This window comes from Varroa jacobsoni, unplaced genomic scaffold (genome assembly GCF_002532875.2).
Source record: "Varroa jacobsoni isolate VJ856 unplaced genomic scaffold, vjacob_1.0 scaffold_870, whole genome shotgun sequence".
Classification (NCBI taxonomy): Eukaryota; Metazoa; Arthropoda; class Arachnida; order Mesostigmata; family Varroidae; genus Varroa; species Varroa jacobsoni.
Window position 1 is genome coordinate 63537 of NW_019213772.1, and position 19664 is coordinate 83200.

Sequence of the window (19664 nt, forward strand, 5' to 3'; positions counted from 1 at the left end):
GCGACCACCGCCGGCAACTGTCATCTTTCCCGCTGGATCACAAATCAGTCGGACAGCAGAGGCGGGAGGAGGTGGTAGGAGGCGACAAATCACGCAACGGAAAACAAGGGGAAGCGGTCGAGTGCCGCTGCCCGCCGCTGATGGATAGTGCGTAGCCTACAACGCACACTCTGCTATGCAAACGCAAAGTATCGTGTGCATCCTAACCGGCGAATGAACATATTGCAACGTCACGCCTGCACACGCTGCAACTAAGGCCAGTACGGAAGCATTGTGACAATGAGGAAAAACAAAATTGCATTTTCGCACAAAGCGTGACGTTGCAATATGTTCGTTCGTCGGTCCAAATGCACACGACGCTTTGTGACAACAGCCGTCGTTCTGCTGCTCACAAACGGTCAGACCTTGTTCCAGCATCAGATGCCCCAGCGAAATGTCGAAGTCTGGTTACACTAACAAAGGTCCTACTGAATCACTGTAACGGGCGAGAGAGACCGTGCGAAGGGTTACGAAATTGGCTTAAAATTCCCATTTGTTTGGAATCAATGCACTGAACCTGTAGAATACACCTACATTAACTATTTCTATTCCAGAATTATAGCTAGCTAAGATTTCTTGCAAAATATTTCTACACATGCTGCTCTATTTCTTGTCGTTGCTCGAACAAAGCTTGGGAGAATTGAACGCAACCGTACAGCCTGTTGCGTTGCAGTCTTTGCAGATACTTTTATAATGTTTTCACCTCTATCATCCTTAATATTGAACAAGTAACAACGAGATTGTTTGTATTCGGTAGCAGGATATCACAGATGTGTAAATCATGTAGAATCAGAAAAAGGCCAATGTTGCATCTAATAGCAATAGGCCAACGATTGGCGAACTGTTAACGGTAGATCTGTTGATTAGGTGATTAATAATTATCGCGGTATCGGCTAGAAAGCGTGCTATTTCCGTTCTTTTATTCCAGAAGCTTCTTTTACGGCAACACACGTCTGCTTGAGTACTAAATGCTATCATATATGCACTTGGCGAGAAAACACCTACTACCTGATATTCCTGGCTCCATAATAGAGTATGTTTCATACCGTTTACCTTGCCAGTTACGACATAAAAGTCGTTACTACGATTACAGTTATCCGGTTCCTGATAATAAAATAAAACAGTTTCGAAATACAAGTTAGTAACAGGACCTATTCGAGGATTGAATTGATTTATCCATCTTGAACAGGCCCAAATTATAGGCCAATTCAAATTTGTATCAACAAGGAATTGACCAATATCGCGTAAATATCGTCATGGATATAAATCAACTCTAGCGTTTCTTACCACTATAAATTAGTGGTATCGTCTAACGATAAGTCAACAATCAAACCACACCAGGTATCGCCCGCCTACAGTGAACGACAGCGGAAATTCCAGCTCCTAGAATTTTCAGTTCAGAACTTCCAGGATGGTATAGTTTCCTTGAAAAAGTTCTGGTACAGTAACCACCTTACATATGTAATGACTAAAGAAATCATTGGCACAGATCACATCCTACACCTCTCAATGATATCGTCCATCTCCCATTCAAAAATGTTTCAGCATCGTTTAACTCCATAACGTTTGCAGCGTTTCGCTGCCTCTAATAGAGGAAGCATCGTCGCCACGATCAGCATGAATAACAGCATCATGAAGATGAAACACCGTAAAGTGAATGAAATACCGCTACAGCTTATGCCCTTGCCTTCGTTATAGCTCTCGCCACTCGGGAAAGGGTAGTTCTGCTCGGAGAGTAGCTTAGGACACAATCAGATCTTCGCGGCAGGCGCCGAGAAAGCGGCCTGCTAGAAGCATTGTGTACCGTTCAGCGACATTCACGCGCGGTTTCGTAGCGTTATAGTGTGCCTCGTAGTGCGTTCCTATTCAAGCCAGGGGTCGAACAACCATGTGACGAGTTAAAGAGTATAATTTTCGTCCCTTCCCAACGGACAAAGGATATAGTGAATGTGAAGTGCTATCAAGTGCTGACTGATACGATACAAACGAGAGTCATGAAATTGTTGGCAACGGTGGCGATTTTGCTAGGAGTCGCGCTCCTTACAGAGGTCGGTCTGGCGAGCATAGTAAGATCGGCGGATCAAAGACACAGACAAAAAAGATCTTTGAAGAACTTTGACGATACTGAGGAACTATTCACAATTCCGTTAACCTATCGGAGCAAACAGGCCCGTCGGGCGAGTGACTCAAGTGAACATCAATCGTGGGCATCGCTGTTTCAAAGTGATCAGGCACCGATGGATCCATGCCAAGATGAGCGCGGAAACCCGCGACGTTGTATACCCGACTTCGAGAATGCCGCGTTCGGGCGAAATGTAACGGCTTCTTCGACCTGCGGCAGTCCGGCTGCTAGACTCTGCCAGGTGACGCCTTCAGGTCCCGGAGTAACGGGAAGTAGTTCAGGAATACCTGGTGTCGACGAAGAACTAGTGCGAACATGCCAGGAGTGTGACAGCTCAACAGCAGCAACGAGCCATCCGGCATCACTTTTGACCGACGTCAACAATCCCTCAAAACCAACCTGCTGGATGTCTGAACCATTTAATGTAAACAGCCAACAAGAGCGTAATGTCTCGTTAAAACTTTCGCTCGGTAAAAAATTCGAGCTCACTTATGTGTCATTGCAATTCTGTGGGTCAGGCAAGCCGGACTCATTGGCCATTTACAAGAGTAGCGACTACGGGGTGACCTGGCAACCATTCCAATTTTACTCAACGAACTGTCAGTTAATCTACGGCCGAGCTTCACGTTCACAACGACACATCTTGCCTGAACGTGAACATGAACCGCTGTGCTCCGATCCGAATGCGGACACCAACGCCCAAAGCAATACTCGCATCGCGTTCTCTACTCTGGAAGGACGACCTTCCGCTTACGAGTTCGACCAGAGTCCTCTGCTGCAAGACTGGGTAACTGCCACCGACATCCGCGTTGATTTCCGACGACTTCTCGATCCTAGGCAGCAAATCCTGCCGGATCCTCCTCGGAAGAAAAAACGTAGAACCGCCGTGTCGTCTTCTGTTTCCACTTCATCAGTCTTGTCATCGTCGTCCTCATTAACTGGAAGTGGCACAATAACCTCTGACGACGACCGAGACAATGAACTTCTTACGGATAACAACAACAATCCCGCGAGCTTACCGGAATGGAGCAATGAAAGCCTTAGCTTAAACGCGGCGGCATCGCCACAGGAAGCTCTCAAGCAGCAAAACAGCTATTATTTCTATTCCCTTGCAGAACTCGCCATTGGGGGCCGGTGCAAATGTAACGGCCATGCTTCCCGATGTGTCAAGCGCGGTACTAGCAGTACCAGTGGAACTAGCAGTGCCGTTGCTTATACTAAAAAGGATTCGAATGGATTTTCCATAGGCAAAAATAACAAAAACGATGCTGACCGTGAGCTCGAATGTGAGTGTCGACATAACACCGCCGGGAGGGACTGTGAAAAATGTGCACCATTTTACTTTGACAGGCCTTGGGCCAGAGCTACCGCGAGCGACGCAAAAGAATGCCGACGTAAGTATCTATTTACGTCGTATAGTATCTGTAAAGTGTACGTATCGTACGTAGCCTGTGTGCTGTCTAGGTAAATGACGCTTGAACACGGCGTTGTGTGTACAAGAGTATGATATAAGTGGGTGCTTGTGATGGTTAAGTTGTACTACATAAACATATCTGAGGATGTTGTTTATATAGAACGCAGGAGCACAAGAAGGCGCACGCCGCATATGTAGCATTGTCTTCAAACGAGATTCATATTTATATATGCATATATATGCTAGCCCTTCTTACGGGTTTAGCATGTCAGCTGTGTGTTAACTTAGTTTACGTTCGTTCTCTTTGTTTCGCTTTTTTTCTGTAAATGTGCATAGGGGGTCCAAAGGGGCATTCACTCACGATAGCGATTTTGAAGGGTAAAAAAACATTTTTGTAATTCTCTAAAACATTTTATATGAGAAGTCCAACCATACGGTACTTGCAGATGGGCTGTAATATCTCGTTTTGGTTTGCTCCATTTAATGCGATTAATGTTTTAACATTAAGAGGTTATCTGAAAGCCGCCGATCGAGCTGGGCGGTTTCAATTAAATATGTGTTCATTTTGTAGAGCTTTCGAAACGGAAAGAACTTTGGAGGCATGTATGACTTTGTCGACGTCAATTTTTTTTAAAATAGATTTGAAACATGTCCTTAAAAAATAAAGCAAAAAAATGTATAGATCGAGAACGAGTATTTTAACAGGCGACGACCAAGCTTTCCTTTTAGCGCTATTCATCACTATTTTTTTGGTACAGATTCGAAGTGAGGATGAGAATTTCACCTTTAAAAAGTACTTCACTCCGCAGCTCTTCCTTCACTTTATCAGTCATCCACTATGCACTATCCTATTTACGAACAACTGAAACACGTTGTTAGTCTGATTATATGAATGCCATGCTAGGTGTTATCCGCTCCACCTCTTAAGCTTATATCCTCTTAGACGCGGGTCATCATCAAGCAAACAGTCAACTACGTAGAGGAACTGACCCCGCCATTTCTGCAGGGTGAAGTACACCCCTCAAGGGCAAAAGCAACGGTCGCTGGGTAAGAATGACAATCACTCGAACACCGTTCCCTAGGCAGACAGCCAAAGCGTTGAAACATGGCCATAGTAGTAACGATGGGGCGTTTTGGGGGAATCGCATTGGAAATGTCTGAGGTGATGGATTAAGTGTTCGAAGAAGTAAAACCAGCCAGCGGAGCAGACAAGATCTGACAAGTAGGGAAAGGAAGAAAAATTAAAAGCAAACGAAAATGTCGGATGGAAAATTTGGTGTCATTTTTTTAAGCGTCATAGAGCAAGGCAGAAAGCAATAGGTAGAAAAGGGAAAATAAAGCGATAACCTGGACGAAAAATAAGGTGACGGGGACGAGCTTGACAACACCGACATAGAGCAGTATCGAGTGATTGTGACAGGCGATCGGTCCTTTGGTTGGTCGATCCCCAAAGAAAGCAGAAAAAGGCAAATCCTCAAGACGGATCATTCAGTTTCAATTTGAGAAGGGACTGAGCGCACAAGCTACCGAGAGAAGCTCAATTTCTCCTTACTGCTCTGACTTTTATAACATTATACGAGCTTTGCACGGGCGTATCCACGCACGTTTCTAGTTAACATTGCCGTCGAATGACGTAGTCTTACGTATGGAGCGGTGGCATTCGAGTCGTCGACACGAAACGCTGTTCGAAGTGTACCGCAACTCGAGCATGGTGTGATGACAGAGACGCGTAAATAAAAGAACACGCTGGAGCTGACAAGGCAAAGGAATCAAGTTAACACTGTCGACGAAATATAGAACGAGCCAGCGAGCTAAATAGGCACAGGTGGTTAGGTGGGCCAAACAAACTTTTCAGCGGGGCTTTAGATAAGCGGATAGCTTTGCTCCATCTGTTTGGGTCGGTTTTGTCGCAGCTGCAGCCGCCGACGTTCCCGACTACGTACTGCAAGCGATTAACAAACGCAATGGCGAGAAGTAATAGCATGAACGGCGTGCAGCGCCATCAAAACTCCGGCGTCTCCGAGCGCGCTGTGTTAGACATGTCGTGAGCTAATACGATCGCGAAAATAGCAACGGAAACAGCAATCCGTTAGTGATGACACCAAACGCGGTCATCACATCGGAAGGCGTCAAGAATACCGTATCTGTTGTGATTGAAATTGCTTGTCGAGCGGCTCTGACGAAGCGGTTCAGTAAAGTTCTCAAAAAGACGATACGAAAATGGAGGCAAAAAGAACGACATGTCCTCGTAACTGAGATTAAGTGGGTGGCTGTTTCAAGCGACGAAACAATGTAGAATAATAACATCGATCCTGAGAATTGGCCAAATCAGTTTGGATTTAAGACGTAGACATCAAGGCCCGCTGCCCTCAAAGTTCGTGCACTCCATTTGCGGTAAACATGGCAATCATGACAAAAGCGATTATCTACTCTAATATCGGTAGTCTTGATCGATTCGTGTTTTTATAAAAGAAAGTTTCAACTTTGGTTCAAACTTGGGCCTGTCAATCGAAACGCTGGTATGTGTGAGCATTGAAAGAAGCTCATTGCCATTGAATTTCGTTTCGCGCACGGTACTAACATGACTGTAATGCCTGATATGCCTGTCTTTTCGTCCTCTTCGTGGACGGCTTGTTCCTAGTAGGTAGGGTTTTCTATGTAAATGTCCAGTATCTCCTTACCTCGTGTCCATTTTGACGTCATCGTTTCAAATGCTCTATATGTCGTACCATTGGCGTGTGCGCAATACGAGAAAAACTGATCGACGACTGACGACTGGAACAATCGATGAGTGCGAAAATAATTAACACTTTTTAATTGCTTTTATAGCTAAACACCTGTATGGCTTTAGTAGTTCAGAGCTGATGAGCGTCAACAAAGGGTTATTAAACTTATGCAGCCCCCCTTGGCAGAAGCGACAGAGACACGCTTAAATGGTTTTTCAGAAATCTACGCCTATACAAGATGTTGGTCCCTAGCGCAGCTGTTATGTTCGGTGAGCTAGCTCTTTGGGACTGTGTAGACATATATTTCCCCTATCAAAGTCTATATGCTTGTATGCATAGCATCTATGAAAGTTCCTATAGAAGCTGTATGGAACAAAGTTCACTTAACCCTACTGCGGACTAGAGCCGTTGTCGCGGAAGGATAAATTATGGCAAGGTATTCGATAAAACCCTTAAGCTATGGTCTAGGAAGCTATTACTGGACGATTTAAAGATCTCTGAGAATATATCGACTAAAAACGCTTTGAGGCTGAGCCCTATAACCAGTAACGATCAAAGCTGAAAGGCAAATGCTTATGTTCCAAGGCACGATTCCGACCTATAATTTTGACTAGAAAAGGCGACACTTAATTTAATGACCAGTTAAATGAGAAATGATTATTTATTGATCCGTATGGAAATTGTTATACCGTAGCTTATATATGTCTATGTTCATTAGGCTAATTTCTTATCTTGTCGTAAGTTAGTATTTTCACTTCAGTTGTCGCCACGGCCATCGATAATATAAAATACAGTAGTTTATATGGACCCATTTTTCCTGTCGCAATTAGCCCGCGAAGTGATCTTGTGCGCGATAGGGTTTTAATGAAACGCAGTTTGGGTCTTGTCTACTTTGAAAAATATAGTTGTGCTAAAAATTTGATGAATATTTTTCTTATTACATCGAGCAAATGTTCCTCTCGTGTTTTCTGGTTAGGGTTGCAGTTGTGACGACGTTCCCTAAGAAAAACCTTAAGACCAATAGGTATATAATGTGTGGAACTTTCGACCTATTGACGATTGTGCTTGTTTGCTAATTTCGAGAAAGTACATCAGCTGTTAGATCACTGCTAAACTTTGCGATAACACCTCTGTAATGCAGGGTTGCTGACACCGGTAACCCATTTCGCGACCCCTCTGTTGTCTTCTATTTAATCGTTTCACTACGATGGGCATCTTCATAATGTCTTACGCATTACCCCTTCTTCCTCGCGTTACCCTCGTCGATTTACATGTCACTAGATGGCTTGTGTGATGTTCGTATTTTCAGCTGAAAATACTATATCATCATACAGCAGAGGTAAACGTACCAACGTAAAGTAACTAACAGTTATCGTACCTGGACTACCCTATTTTCGCTCGTTCGCTTCACGCGTTCATCCCACAGCTGGAAAAAAAATATCGTGTATCCATGATACTGTGACGGCAAAAATCTTCTCTACATACTGTTTAACCGTAACGGCAAAAAAATGCCATTCAGCATACGAACGATATGAAAAGTCCACGGTATTATGTTAAAAACAAGAGATAGATAGCGAGGCAGGGAGAGAAAGCCTAGACGAAAACAAATTAACATATAATAATAACAAGACAACGTTCCGAATGCGCCTAGCTGCCATGCGTACCTTTATGGAATAGCGAAGCAGGCGTGCCTATTCAGTTAATAAGCGTCATAGGTAGTATTTCACGAGTCCAGCGTTGCATACTATATCATTAAGAAAACTCGTTCATTCTTCTACGCTTATAGCACCCTTCGTGTATTAAATGACTTATCGAGTTTGGATTTCTACTTATTTTCTACTTAAATAGCAACAATACAACTTATGTGGTCCGTCATCATACCTGTTTGTCAGACGCTGTCAGACCATACTATGGATCATTAACTATATTTAAATAGAAAACCTGTCGACGGTATCGTAGGCTCAGACTGTCCCTATTGACTTTTTGTCTAAAGTCTTGACCAGTTAATAATAATTGTACAAACGAACAAAAATGCCCATTTACTAATCACCTTAGTGCTCTTTTGCACGTTAGCTGGATGCCGTTTCGTCGCCTCAGGCAGCGACTCTTCGTACCTTTCAAATCTAATTCAGTTACATAGCTGATTCTATATGTTGCAGCGCTATGGAAAAATGGTTTTAAATTTGTTTTCGTAGTGCTGAACTTCAACACAATAAGCTGTTTGTTGGCATCGAGGTTCTATAACCTTGACCAGTATAGTAGGCTCAGGCTAGCCTTGTTGTCGTTGCTGTTGGCTTTGTCTATCTCTCCATCATTGTACGCCAATTACTAGCTGTTTATGATGCGGCCATATCATACGGATATATTTTTATGCCCTGTCTTATGTCGCGCGACAGCCTAGCCAGCCATGCCGCTGCCGTCGCTTCCGCTTTCGATGGCGCGACACCGATAACGACCATCGAAACGGCACCAAAAATTAACAATCTCAAAGCAAAGTTGATACTACCTTCTTGCTCATTTTCTCTTTGGTCGGTCTTTTTCAACGATCGCATCTTTTTGCTCAAACAAAACAGTACCCCACGCTTTTTCTGCTGCCAATGCTGCTTAAATGAAAATTCAAAGAAGAACTGTGTCTTCCTCCTTTTCAGTTTATGAATACACATTATACATATATATAGAATGAGTCAGGGTCAGAAAAGCGAGACTAGCCAAGACGAAGGTGGAGGTTTGGGGGTTTCGGCAAAAACAGTTCGTCGCGCAGCTTTCACAGTTTGCAACAGCGGCAGATCGGACATTACGGCGCGAATAGGGCGGCGTTCTATGGCGCGTCTTCTTTGAGGCTTCAAAGCCGTTTCTTGTTAGGAGGGCGCAGCCCCGTTTAGGCAGTAACAGAAGAAGCAGGAATCGCACATTTATACAGACACGCAGTCACTCATTGGCATCCGGAGACATCGCTATTCAACTGAGTGCTGATCATTTGGTTGCTGTTTGTCCGGATCGTCGTCTGATCAGCCGACCCTCCTCCGGCGCACGCACAGAGACGAAAAAAGGCAAAAAACCAGCGAGAGAACAAGGAGAAATATGGCATGACTGCTAGCCTGTTGTACAACCGCTGCTCAACGATCGATGCTGTAGTGTATCCTCTTGTCTCTGGTTTGGCGGCTGACCGGGCTCGATGAAAGGTCTGCACGCCTCACAAATCAAATCTTGCGGCTCAGATCAGACGTCTCTCTGTCCGATGGGAGGGCTAGCCGATCAAAGTCAAACTGTACGTTACTGCTGCTGCGTCTTTTTCCTATTTTTTTCTGTGCTTACGGCGATAGATTTTCGTTTACGCACAGCACTGGGTGCCGTTCCGACCTGCCGTCGGCATTGATCTTGCAGCAGATGTTGTTGTCAACTTTGCTATAATCTGAGCTCTTCTGCCCATTTCTGATTTATATATATATGAGTCCGTGTGTATCTGTGTGAAAACGTGTCTACCATACCGCCCGTATTTCGTCCTCCGGCCTTTGGTTGAAAGAAAGACCTCTGCGGAAGATGCTGCAGAAAAATACGTAGAGTAGGAGGGTCCTGCAAGCTGTCGTCTTCGCCCAGGGCGAGTTACTGTTAATGATGCACTCGATGTTTAATCCAGCAACGCGAGGACGGTGAGCACGCTTCCGCCGCGACCGTGGTTCACGCCATCGTGTGGTATGACACTGGTAATTGCTTGCGTATACTGAGATACGTCGACCACTCAGAGGTCTACATGTCCCAGTCAGAGACAGACGTCACTACCAAGCGACGATAACAACATCTTTGTCATCAACAATGTAACAGCAGCAGCAGCACGAATAGCCAAAATCATACCAAGAGAAGAAGACTTGCTCGTGCGGCAGTCCGAGATTATAGACACTTGATTGTTATTATCGTCCAGTCGCCATCTTTACCGTTGCTTTATCTACTCGATGACAGACGACAAAATGCTAAAAAAATCTGCACTGACGACGACGGTGTCATCATCATCATCATCGTGTGATTGCTAGCTACGTTGAATCGTCTTCTTCAGTCCCGTACGATTTCCATACTGTACAATGAAATTGATAAAGCACAGATACGTTTATCGTTATACATGCGTTCTGATAAGCGATCACCGGAGATACAACTGTTATAAATATTATTATTGCTAGCAGATGATTCTCACCACCTAACGGCCGTAACATCTAACAACTTTTATCAGAATAAAAGAACGAGCAGTGGAACACCACTCGCCAATGGGCATTACCCTACGAAACTGGGAAGGTCGAGTATGCGGCAATGCGCGTCAAGAAGCCAATAAGTCTACTGATTTCGACGATCGTTTCTACGTGTCATACAAACACGCAGACCTGCGCTTGATCGAGAAGGCCAGCAGACAACTCGCTGAAGCTGTAAATGGCAGCTCTTTCAGGTCGTAATGGCCCCACGAATGCGTAACCCAGTTGCGTCAGCTTTCGTCCACGAACGAAAAACGAACTCTGCCACGCGTTAGCTTGTTCACATAGAAAGATGGACATGTCTCATTGATACCTCGTCAGGCACATCGTTGTATTCAACCCAATTCTGGACGCTGGGTTCTACACGTATAGAAATGTGTATTCATCAGGACGACCTTGACAGTTGGACCATGACGAAGATTCCGACACTAAGCAATTGCATTGATTGTTTGGGTCTGGGTGTAATCAATGGGGGCGATAACGAGAAAATGTATAATAGGATTTATTCTGCCAGGGCTAAATAGGAAGAGCTATAACCTGACCTGTTTTCTGTACTATACTGAAGCAGTGATTTATGCCGCCGCCGCCGCCGCCGCCGATGCTATGGATGCTTATTTTTAGACGATAAACTGACCATGTTAAAGTCGTCAACCGGTTTCACACTTCTATTGCAACTGACGGGCGAAAATTACGTCAGACATTTGATTAAATGCAGTGTTTAGTATTTATGTAACTGACCGTAGAATCGAGGATTCAGAAATTACACTAAACCCTATTTCCTTTCCTAATAACATCGCTTAGGGTAGGCGGCTGGGACGAATGGCTGGGCATGTCAAAATCAGCGTGGCAGTGAATATTCTACTTTGGGCCTACCGTCATCGTAGCCAGTACGAAGTCGGACAGGAGCTGATTACCAAAGAAAATAGATAGAATGATTTCCACCACTAAACTGGCTTTTTGTCATTTTTTTTTTTAACTAGTAAACTTTTTTTTTGTAAGGACTGTCGATTCTGACAGTCGATGACAATCGCATGAATGTATCTGTTCACTGTAAATGCATTCATCATGCCTTTTGGATACAGGGCTGAATGTATATGGGTGGCAACGTCCATCGTATCACTAGGCCAAAATAAAAGTTATTTATTAGTAAGTTACTTAGTGAGCAAACTAAATATCAGGCAATTCTATACTAGTTATAATCGATGGGTAGCTCGATCCTAGTAATAACGATCTTACCCACTCGAACGCTCTTCCAGTTAAGTTGTTTCCTGTACACTATTAACGATGCATGATGTTAATTGAAATAAACTGCCGTTTTAAGTTTAACGAAATAAAGTTACCTTTCTTAGACAGGGGTTCGCGGTTACAAAAGAAGGGACTGCTTGCACGTCTCCGTTTTACGTAAAACGTTTAAATGGCAACGCTAATTGATATGGACAGGTTACGTGTGACACAATATGTACCTTGTTCATGTATAGCGTAGGGACGGTAAGTAACACCAAATCCGGTGCGGCTGAAGTACAAATTCATACTGACGACCATTTCGTATGAAAGGCTGGTTATTTTGTGTAACCAGGCGTAATTAGGTTTGATTGTTCCTTGTGGCCATCCATACTGTAAGGTAGTTAATAAGCATAATTATTATTAGTGATACTATTATTAATATTGTAGTGTTGCAAATTAGTGCGGTCTGGTCGCATATTAGCAAATGCCCCACAAACACGATACATACATAAATGTAAACGATAGGCAAACAAGCATAGGCTAGTTCTAGTCTGTCCTACTAAACTAGTGAGAACCCGAAGTCGTGTAGCTCGTTCGGCCTTATAGTGCTGAATCCCAAGAATGCCGCGGTTACGACGAGAAGGACCGCAGTTGGTGGAATATGACCTATGCCGCTCTGCTCAACTGGACGGGAACGTTAAGTTCACAGAAATTCTATTTGGAATGTTTGTTGTCTCACATTGGGCCTCGGGCTCACAGACAACAGGTCCGTCTCAGGGCTACGGTAAAAGCTCTCATATCATTGATGAACCGGCAAGCATTTGAGCTGCCTGGGGCAGTTGTTTTGTATAGAGATGTTTCTGCGGTTTAAAAGCATAACAATATGAACAAAAGCTGATAGCTGTCCATAGGTCGGGAGGGGCCAAACACCCAACGTTAAGATGTACGTTTAGCGACCATTGGCATTCAGCTTTGTCTCCTGGATTTACTTCGAGCTATCGCTACAACACATAACCCAATGCACGAATGCTGTTCACATGGCTACAAGAGACGATTTTGCCGCTTACCGTTAACGTCTCTGCGGTTGCGGCGGCTTATTTGCGGCATTTCCTGCGAATCGCATTGGCGTCACCGGGTCTAGACAATAGGGGGGTGCATCGTGGTGCTGAATGAACTGTTAATTGCTGGCTGGACGTATGGCATGAAACCCGCATAAGGGCAAGTGGTAAGCGCGGCCTGTGGTCGTATGACATGAACCATAAAACTGTCAAGAGCTGAATTTTATATATGTCTGCTGTACTCTACTGCTTTTATTGAAAACATTAATTTCATACCAAGCTGCATATTGCACTCACTGGTAGCATGGTTCATAAAAGCGACCTGCAATTTTTACATACTAAGTATTACGTAGTAGGTTACAACGGCCGGACGATCTAACCGTTCATGCAGAGGCAGCATTTTGGGCATCGGGGGCGCTAATACACGTAAGGTAATGCACAGGTAGTTAGCTGCCGCTTAACCTTGAACTAAAGACCTTAAGAGTTTAATAAAGTGTCTAATGCACTCATGCAGAAAGTACAGAGGCATTTGTTTATTTGCGTGAGATGACTTTTTCATGCCCACTGCCACGTTTTCTTAGTTTATTTGTGTCTTGCGGTTCTTTCGCCAGTTTCATTCTGCATATGCCATATAAAAGTAGAGCTGCGGAAATGGCCGAGATCACATTATTATTTGCTTTTAGATAATGTCAGATTTTATTGTCTTTCTTGTTTGAAGTGGAAATGTACGCTTTCCTTGACTAGCAAGGGAAGAAGCAGCCTGCGGATTTTGGCTTAGTCGCTACGACAATTACATGTCTGTCGCGGATAGCTGCCTCCAAATGGGAAAGTAGCGCCATTTCAGAATTAAACCTCTAATGCCGCGGCGTAAGGCTTGTCGACGCTGCTATCGTACGAAGCCCAAACTACAACGATGATTAGGAGTGGCTGCTCAGAACGAGACGTTTTTCGCAGCGCTTCGTTGAATTCGCGGAATTCTCGGCGCTTCCCTGATAGAAAGTAGCAAGGGTAAGGAATGATTGAATATCAGGAAAAGATCTGGTGTCAGACAATGGCAGTGTAAGGCGGAGTAGATGTGCATACCAGTGGAGAAGGCTATGGCCAAAAAGAGACTAAAAAAATTACACTAGTTCTACCTGTAGTATCTTAGGCTATGGCTGTTGGCTAGGTCGGGAGAGAAACATGGGGGCGGAAAGGACCGGTAAAGGCCACGTGATGGCATTGTTGTGTCTGCCTGTGCCTGACCGAACTTCAGTCAGAGTGAAAATCAGAGAGGAACGTTACATGGATTAGTTATGATTGGCTTTTTGCGCGTTTCTGATATGTCATCAGTGTTGCCGTTACACACCAGTGGAACAAAAGTCGGTTGTTTTTGACGGTTTCGATACCGCCGACACCTGATTTACTTCTAACATCCGTAGTCGCTTTCCTTGACTGTCGATTTTGTCTAAATATATTCAGGATACATATTGTCATTTAAGCATTCGTCTAAGGCTATTTGCTAGTGACTTGTCGCGTCAGGTAACGGCGGTCCTAAACGTCCTCTCCTATTCTTCTTTTCGACTTTTACATACATGCCATATTTACGAGCATGAGAAGATCTACAGTCCCGGTCTCAATTACCGGATCTTGTCACCGCCAGGACGGTGCTGACGATATGTCTAATACGTTCACATACATCTCGGATAAGAAACAACGGGCAACAGATCGGGCACCACCGCTTTAACAAATCTATGCACTTAAGCATGTGTTTTCGAGTATCCCAGGTTCCTATGTCGGGCGAGTTTTCTCGTCAAAACGAGAAAGACTCAGACGGCCATCTAGCCTAATGTATGCTCTATATGAAAGCTATTTTCAGTCTTATACCTTATACAGCATTCTGCGCCTTAAAAGACGCTGGTTTGTTCCAAGTTCCATCTTTCCTCGCCCTTTCCCTCGCTCTCTCTCTCTCTCTCTCTATATATATATATATATATACATACATATATATATATATACATATATATATATATACATATATATATATATATACATATATATATATATATACATATATATATATATATGTTACTTGGTGTGCTAACAACGTTTCAACGAGACTTGTTTAGTTCCTTTTCTTACATGGGGATCGTAGTGAAACCATTGCTGTTGACCTTGTCGAGTGAGTGAATTCCCGCAAACTGCAGGGATCAGTCGGGTCCTACTGCTTTCGGCGAGTTCTGTTTTCATCTGCCACCCTCGGTCTCGTTCACGCACAAGACGACTGTTGCTTTTTTCAACTATTCTTTCTTGTTATCCGTTGTGTAGCTGCCGCTCTTCTTGCCTGGTCCCCTTCATTTTTGGCTAGCAGCTGCGCAACAGGAAAAAAGGCCCCGAAATGGCGAAGAAAAGCCCTGGCTACGGTGCGTGGAAAGGCGAAGGGGGAGCTTCAAAACGGTGCGGTGGCAATTTCGCACTGGTGCTACCATCAGGCTGCGCAGCAGCAGAAGAGACGTAATGTACGAATACCTTAGTGGCAATCGACCAGACACCCAGACAAGCGGGCAATCGACGGTAATGTGCATAAAACGTAGCGGCTGGCAAGATTTAACGATTTTGCGTTTTTTTTGGCTTCTTTCGCGATTTCCTCCATTGCCCGTTGCTGTTACTACGTAGGGATGTTCGACTGCACAAGTGAGTTTCAAGCAAAGTTGGTCTTTTGTGTTTAGGTTTATTTTTCTGACAGTTGTAGCGGTAGCTGACATCTCATTTCGTGAACACGCGAGCCTTTTATGCTTAGGTCCAACTTTAACGCTATAGCATTTGCTATCGAAGTACTGTGTTGCAGACTTGGCTTTCCCGATGACGTTTATAAGCGTCTTGCATAAAGAACATAACAACAGAACTACTCTAATTTTTGTAGTGGACAAATTAACTCTTATCCCTCTGAATAGGGACTGCTATTATATAGAACGAAGATCAAACTGTCAAGTAAATAGCAAGCTCACATACTGATAGTTCACGCTGTCAACGTGAGTTCATTGGTATGATGTCGAACACCAGCTTTGGTTGTTTGTTATAAGAAATCTCAACTACAAAGCTATTCGTGTACCCTTTTTTTTCTATTCGGTTATCATGGAACACCCACTGTCGCAATAATGGACTTGAAGAGAAGAAGAAGATTTAGGTTTTTTCTTTATATTACTAGCCTTCATCAATGATCTGGCACCTACTATCGTCTAATTCTTCTTCTAATCTAAGGAAGTGAAATTCTTGACACTTTAAAGGTTAAAGAAACAAAGAATTCGATCCTCCTGAAAAAAAAAAAAAAAGGGTTCTTTAAGCGCTTTCTATAATTTCAATCTGGGTGCCCCTATGGCGCTTATTTATGGTAGTCGACGAGTTCGAAGCAATATATAAATTATTAATTCCAAGTTAATTTTAGTCTTCATTTGAAGTAATATACAAGTCGAAACTAAGCATAGAGTAATCTCGTTAGATACTTTAAATTCTAATTGTTACTCCTACGGAATTACTTTTTATGGGTGTATGTGCATGCTCATGCATCTATTTTCATCGAAAGCTGGTCTTCTTATTACTATTATTATCATTAATCCGTTCTTGTCTCCGGCATCCGTTGAGTAATGAATAGTAATCGTGTGCTTATTATGCGAACAAAGAAGTTTTGTAGTACTTCTTTTGCTTTCAAAGGACGGGTGCATAGGAAGTACCTTAGATAGGCCACTATCCGCAGTAATAGTGGTTCTTAGAAAAGTAAAATATGTAAGCAATTGGCAATGCGTCTGAACAACAAAGGACACAGCACCCTTTTTGAAATCGCGGCCATAACAAATCAGTTGCAGCGGTCACTCAACTATGGAGAACACGACGTTAAAATAATAAACATACACCCTCTATGTTTAATTCTACATGTGGGGAGCAGATCGCTTTGCAGACGCGAAAAAAAGTGGGCTTTTTAAGCGGTCTTAAGTCCATGGAACACGGGTGGATAATGTGTATCTAAATATAGACAAGTAATGTCATTTGATGGCTTCATGAACGTTACCACCTGATAGACCCCCTTTAGCAACTGGAGTATAACGGGCGTAAAAACCGAATCGAACCAAGAAGCACTGAAACCTTGTGAAAATCTTATTATATATATGCCCCAAAACGACGATTAGTTGTTTTTAATCTAAGTTGAAGTTATCACGCATACTAATAACGTCTGTTGTATCAACAGTGCGGGTGTGTGCACAGCCCAGAGACCAACAAGGGTCCATCAGTGCACCATCAGTTAAACTTTTCACATTAACTTAGAACAAATGCTATTTAAATTTAGTTGATTGCGATCCAGGCCGTAGTGAGCCAAACTAGGATACTGGAGACGAGTAAATCAGGAGGGATCCTGCCATTGGACGAGATGTAAATAGTAGCAGGCTCGTCAACGGTTTTGCCTTTACTTTAGCTGATATCCTATAGAACACAAGATCATTAAGCCCGCAAAAGCAGCGAACGAACTTACGTAAAGGACACTTCAAGGGACGCGCACCGTTAAATGCGTTATGTCCACTCCATGTTAAAAATAATGTCTTCCGACCGTGGCGATAAGTACACACCTCCATATGGTGAACTCGTGGTCGAGCATGGCATAACAAACCTGTATCAATACATCATAATCTTGACAACACTGCTTGCCAAGTACGTTCAAAACTACCGAAATTATGAAATCTTCAAAATTAATGGTGCCAGATATTTTCATTCGATAGCACCTGTATGCGATTCTACAAATCATGCTACAGAGTACGTATGTATTTTATGTCATCTGTCCCGTTCGCAAACTGGTAACACCTCTTGTAGAACAATGCTCGCTAGATATATGGACAACACTAGATAAGGCATTTTATTATTATTTTAACGATATCTAAGAACAATTGATCCCATATCCAAAGGATTAGATAAATCACGAAGCTTACCGATAATATCAGGGTATCGTGCACTCCGACGTGAGAGGAGCGGTTGGATAGCTCAGTCAGACCTTTGTTCTGCTGTTATCCATTTTGTATTATTATCACTTTTCGCTGTCCTATCAGTGATTTAACTGTCTCTGAAGGTTGTTGGAACCCTGGCAATGACGCTGTATCCCCACTGTGTTCATCGACGGATTTTTCCACAAAGGAAAGAGGAGATGCAAATCGTTGAATGTTAAAGGTTCAGCTCAACCATATATGACATGGACATTTTCTTTTTTGCCGACTAAACTGAAAGCCGTCACCATTGCGCGGAGATTGTCGCGCCTTCGGCTCACGTTCGTTTGTTTCAAAAAAAAAGGCCATTGTGACCACTACTTCTTGGATCAGTGAAAAACATTGACTTTCGACAACCGGTCGAACCGCATTTCGGCCGCCGAGGCGTTCTTCAATTTTACGGTCCTTAATAATCTCTTAACAATATCGCAGAGCGGAGACGCCTGCTTGCTACTTAAGAGCATCGTAAAGTGTTCACGACGTCGGCTAGATTGCTCTTCTGCGTCATCTGAAGCCAACCATTGTCGGGCTTTATTGGTTGTGCCGGTGGCCAGTTTACCGTAACTTGAGTTCGGTTTTTTTTGTTCAACCTGCGTTTGATTCTGCGAATGTTGCCATATAGCAATGGTACCGAACTTTGCGTCCCTATACGAAATTGGCTGAGTTACACTGTTTAGTTCTTTTATTCTGGCGATGGGTGCAATTACTTCTCTAAAGGTGACATTTTAGGCGGGCGAGAAACGATTGAGCCGTTCTCAAAGCTAAATTGTAGTACCTATGTAGAGCCAACCCATCTACGAAAAGCCCGCCCATCATTGTTCAAAAAACAACGGTTCACGTTGGGTATTCCAATCTGCTTCTGTTTTTCTACATTTTCTGAATTTTCGGCCCCGATCGTAATTGGGCACGCTAGAGCAAGTTCACCGTTCGCCGTCCAACTAATACGCAAATTGGGTGATATGTGTTATTAAAATTGGTAACCGATGATAACTGCGTATAAGTGAAACATATTATTGTCATGTTAAGTAAGTATATTGTGCGCACAAAATTATTCAGTTGGCTATAGCGGTAAATGTTACCCTGGGATTACATGTTTAGAAAGGCTATCCCCGTGCCATACTTAAGTAGACCACCAAACTTGTTCGATGATTTGGATTGTAGTAGCCAGCAATCAGCGTCGAAAGAAGACGTTCTCCGAAACTGATAACGATGGATTGCATGAATAAATTGGTGAACAGGTCCCGCTTACATTACCCCATGAATTTATGGCCAACCCACAATAACCCACGAATTCCGGCGCAGCCGATAGAGACAACATGTCTCATGGCAGAGGGTCTCAGTTGCCCTTTCTTGAAATCATTGCTAATTTTTGTTAATGACCACGCTAGTGGAGAAAACGACGTCGACTATTAATTTATACCCCAATTTTTCACTGAACCTGCCTACCTCATCTGCCAAACCGCCTAAACTAATCTCGACTTTCACGACCTACCAGAAGGTTCCCTAAAGACTTGCTCCGTCATTTTTCTGCCTGAACAACGTGAAAATTGAGGAGCGCGCGAGAACAACAGGCAAGATATAAAAGTTGTTGAACTGAAACAGCCGACCGTTGGGGCGGTGGAAAACGAACCCGACAATCGTGCTTGGTTGTGTGTGTTTCTGTGACCAGATCATCAAGTGGCTATTAGCTTCAGCAAAGAGAGATGTCTATAATTGTCCACAAGCTAACTACGGCTGTACTAATCTTGATTTAGGAGATGCGCCCGTCTAGGAACGAAAAAATTAGGTTATCAACAGTTTAAGGTCATGTTGGCAGCACTTTTTCTATGGTTGTCTG

General features: G+C 43.4%; 1 protein-coding gene across 1 annotated transcript in view; it reads left to right on the forward strand.

Annotated features, from left to right (window-relative positions):
- The first annotated feature begins 1808 nt into the window (after positions 1 to 1808).
- Positions 1809 to 19664, forward strand: part of LOC111264532 (netrin-1) — a 73977-nt gene continuing 56121 nt past the window's right edge. Inside the window, exon 1 of the mRNA XM_022840522.2 lies at positions 1809 to 3555. Coding sequence (XP_022696257.1) covers positions 2034 to 3555 — 1522 coding nt within the window. The 5' untranslated portion in view covers positions 1809 to 2033. The remainder of the gene's footprint in view (positions 3556 to 19664) is intronic.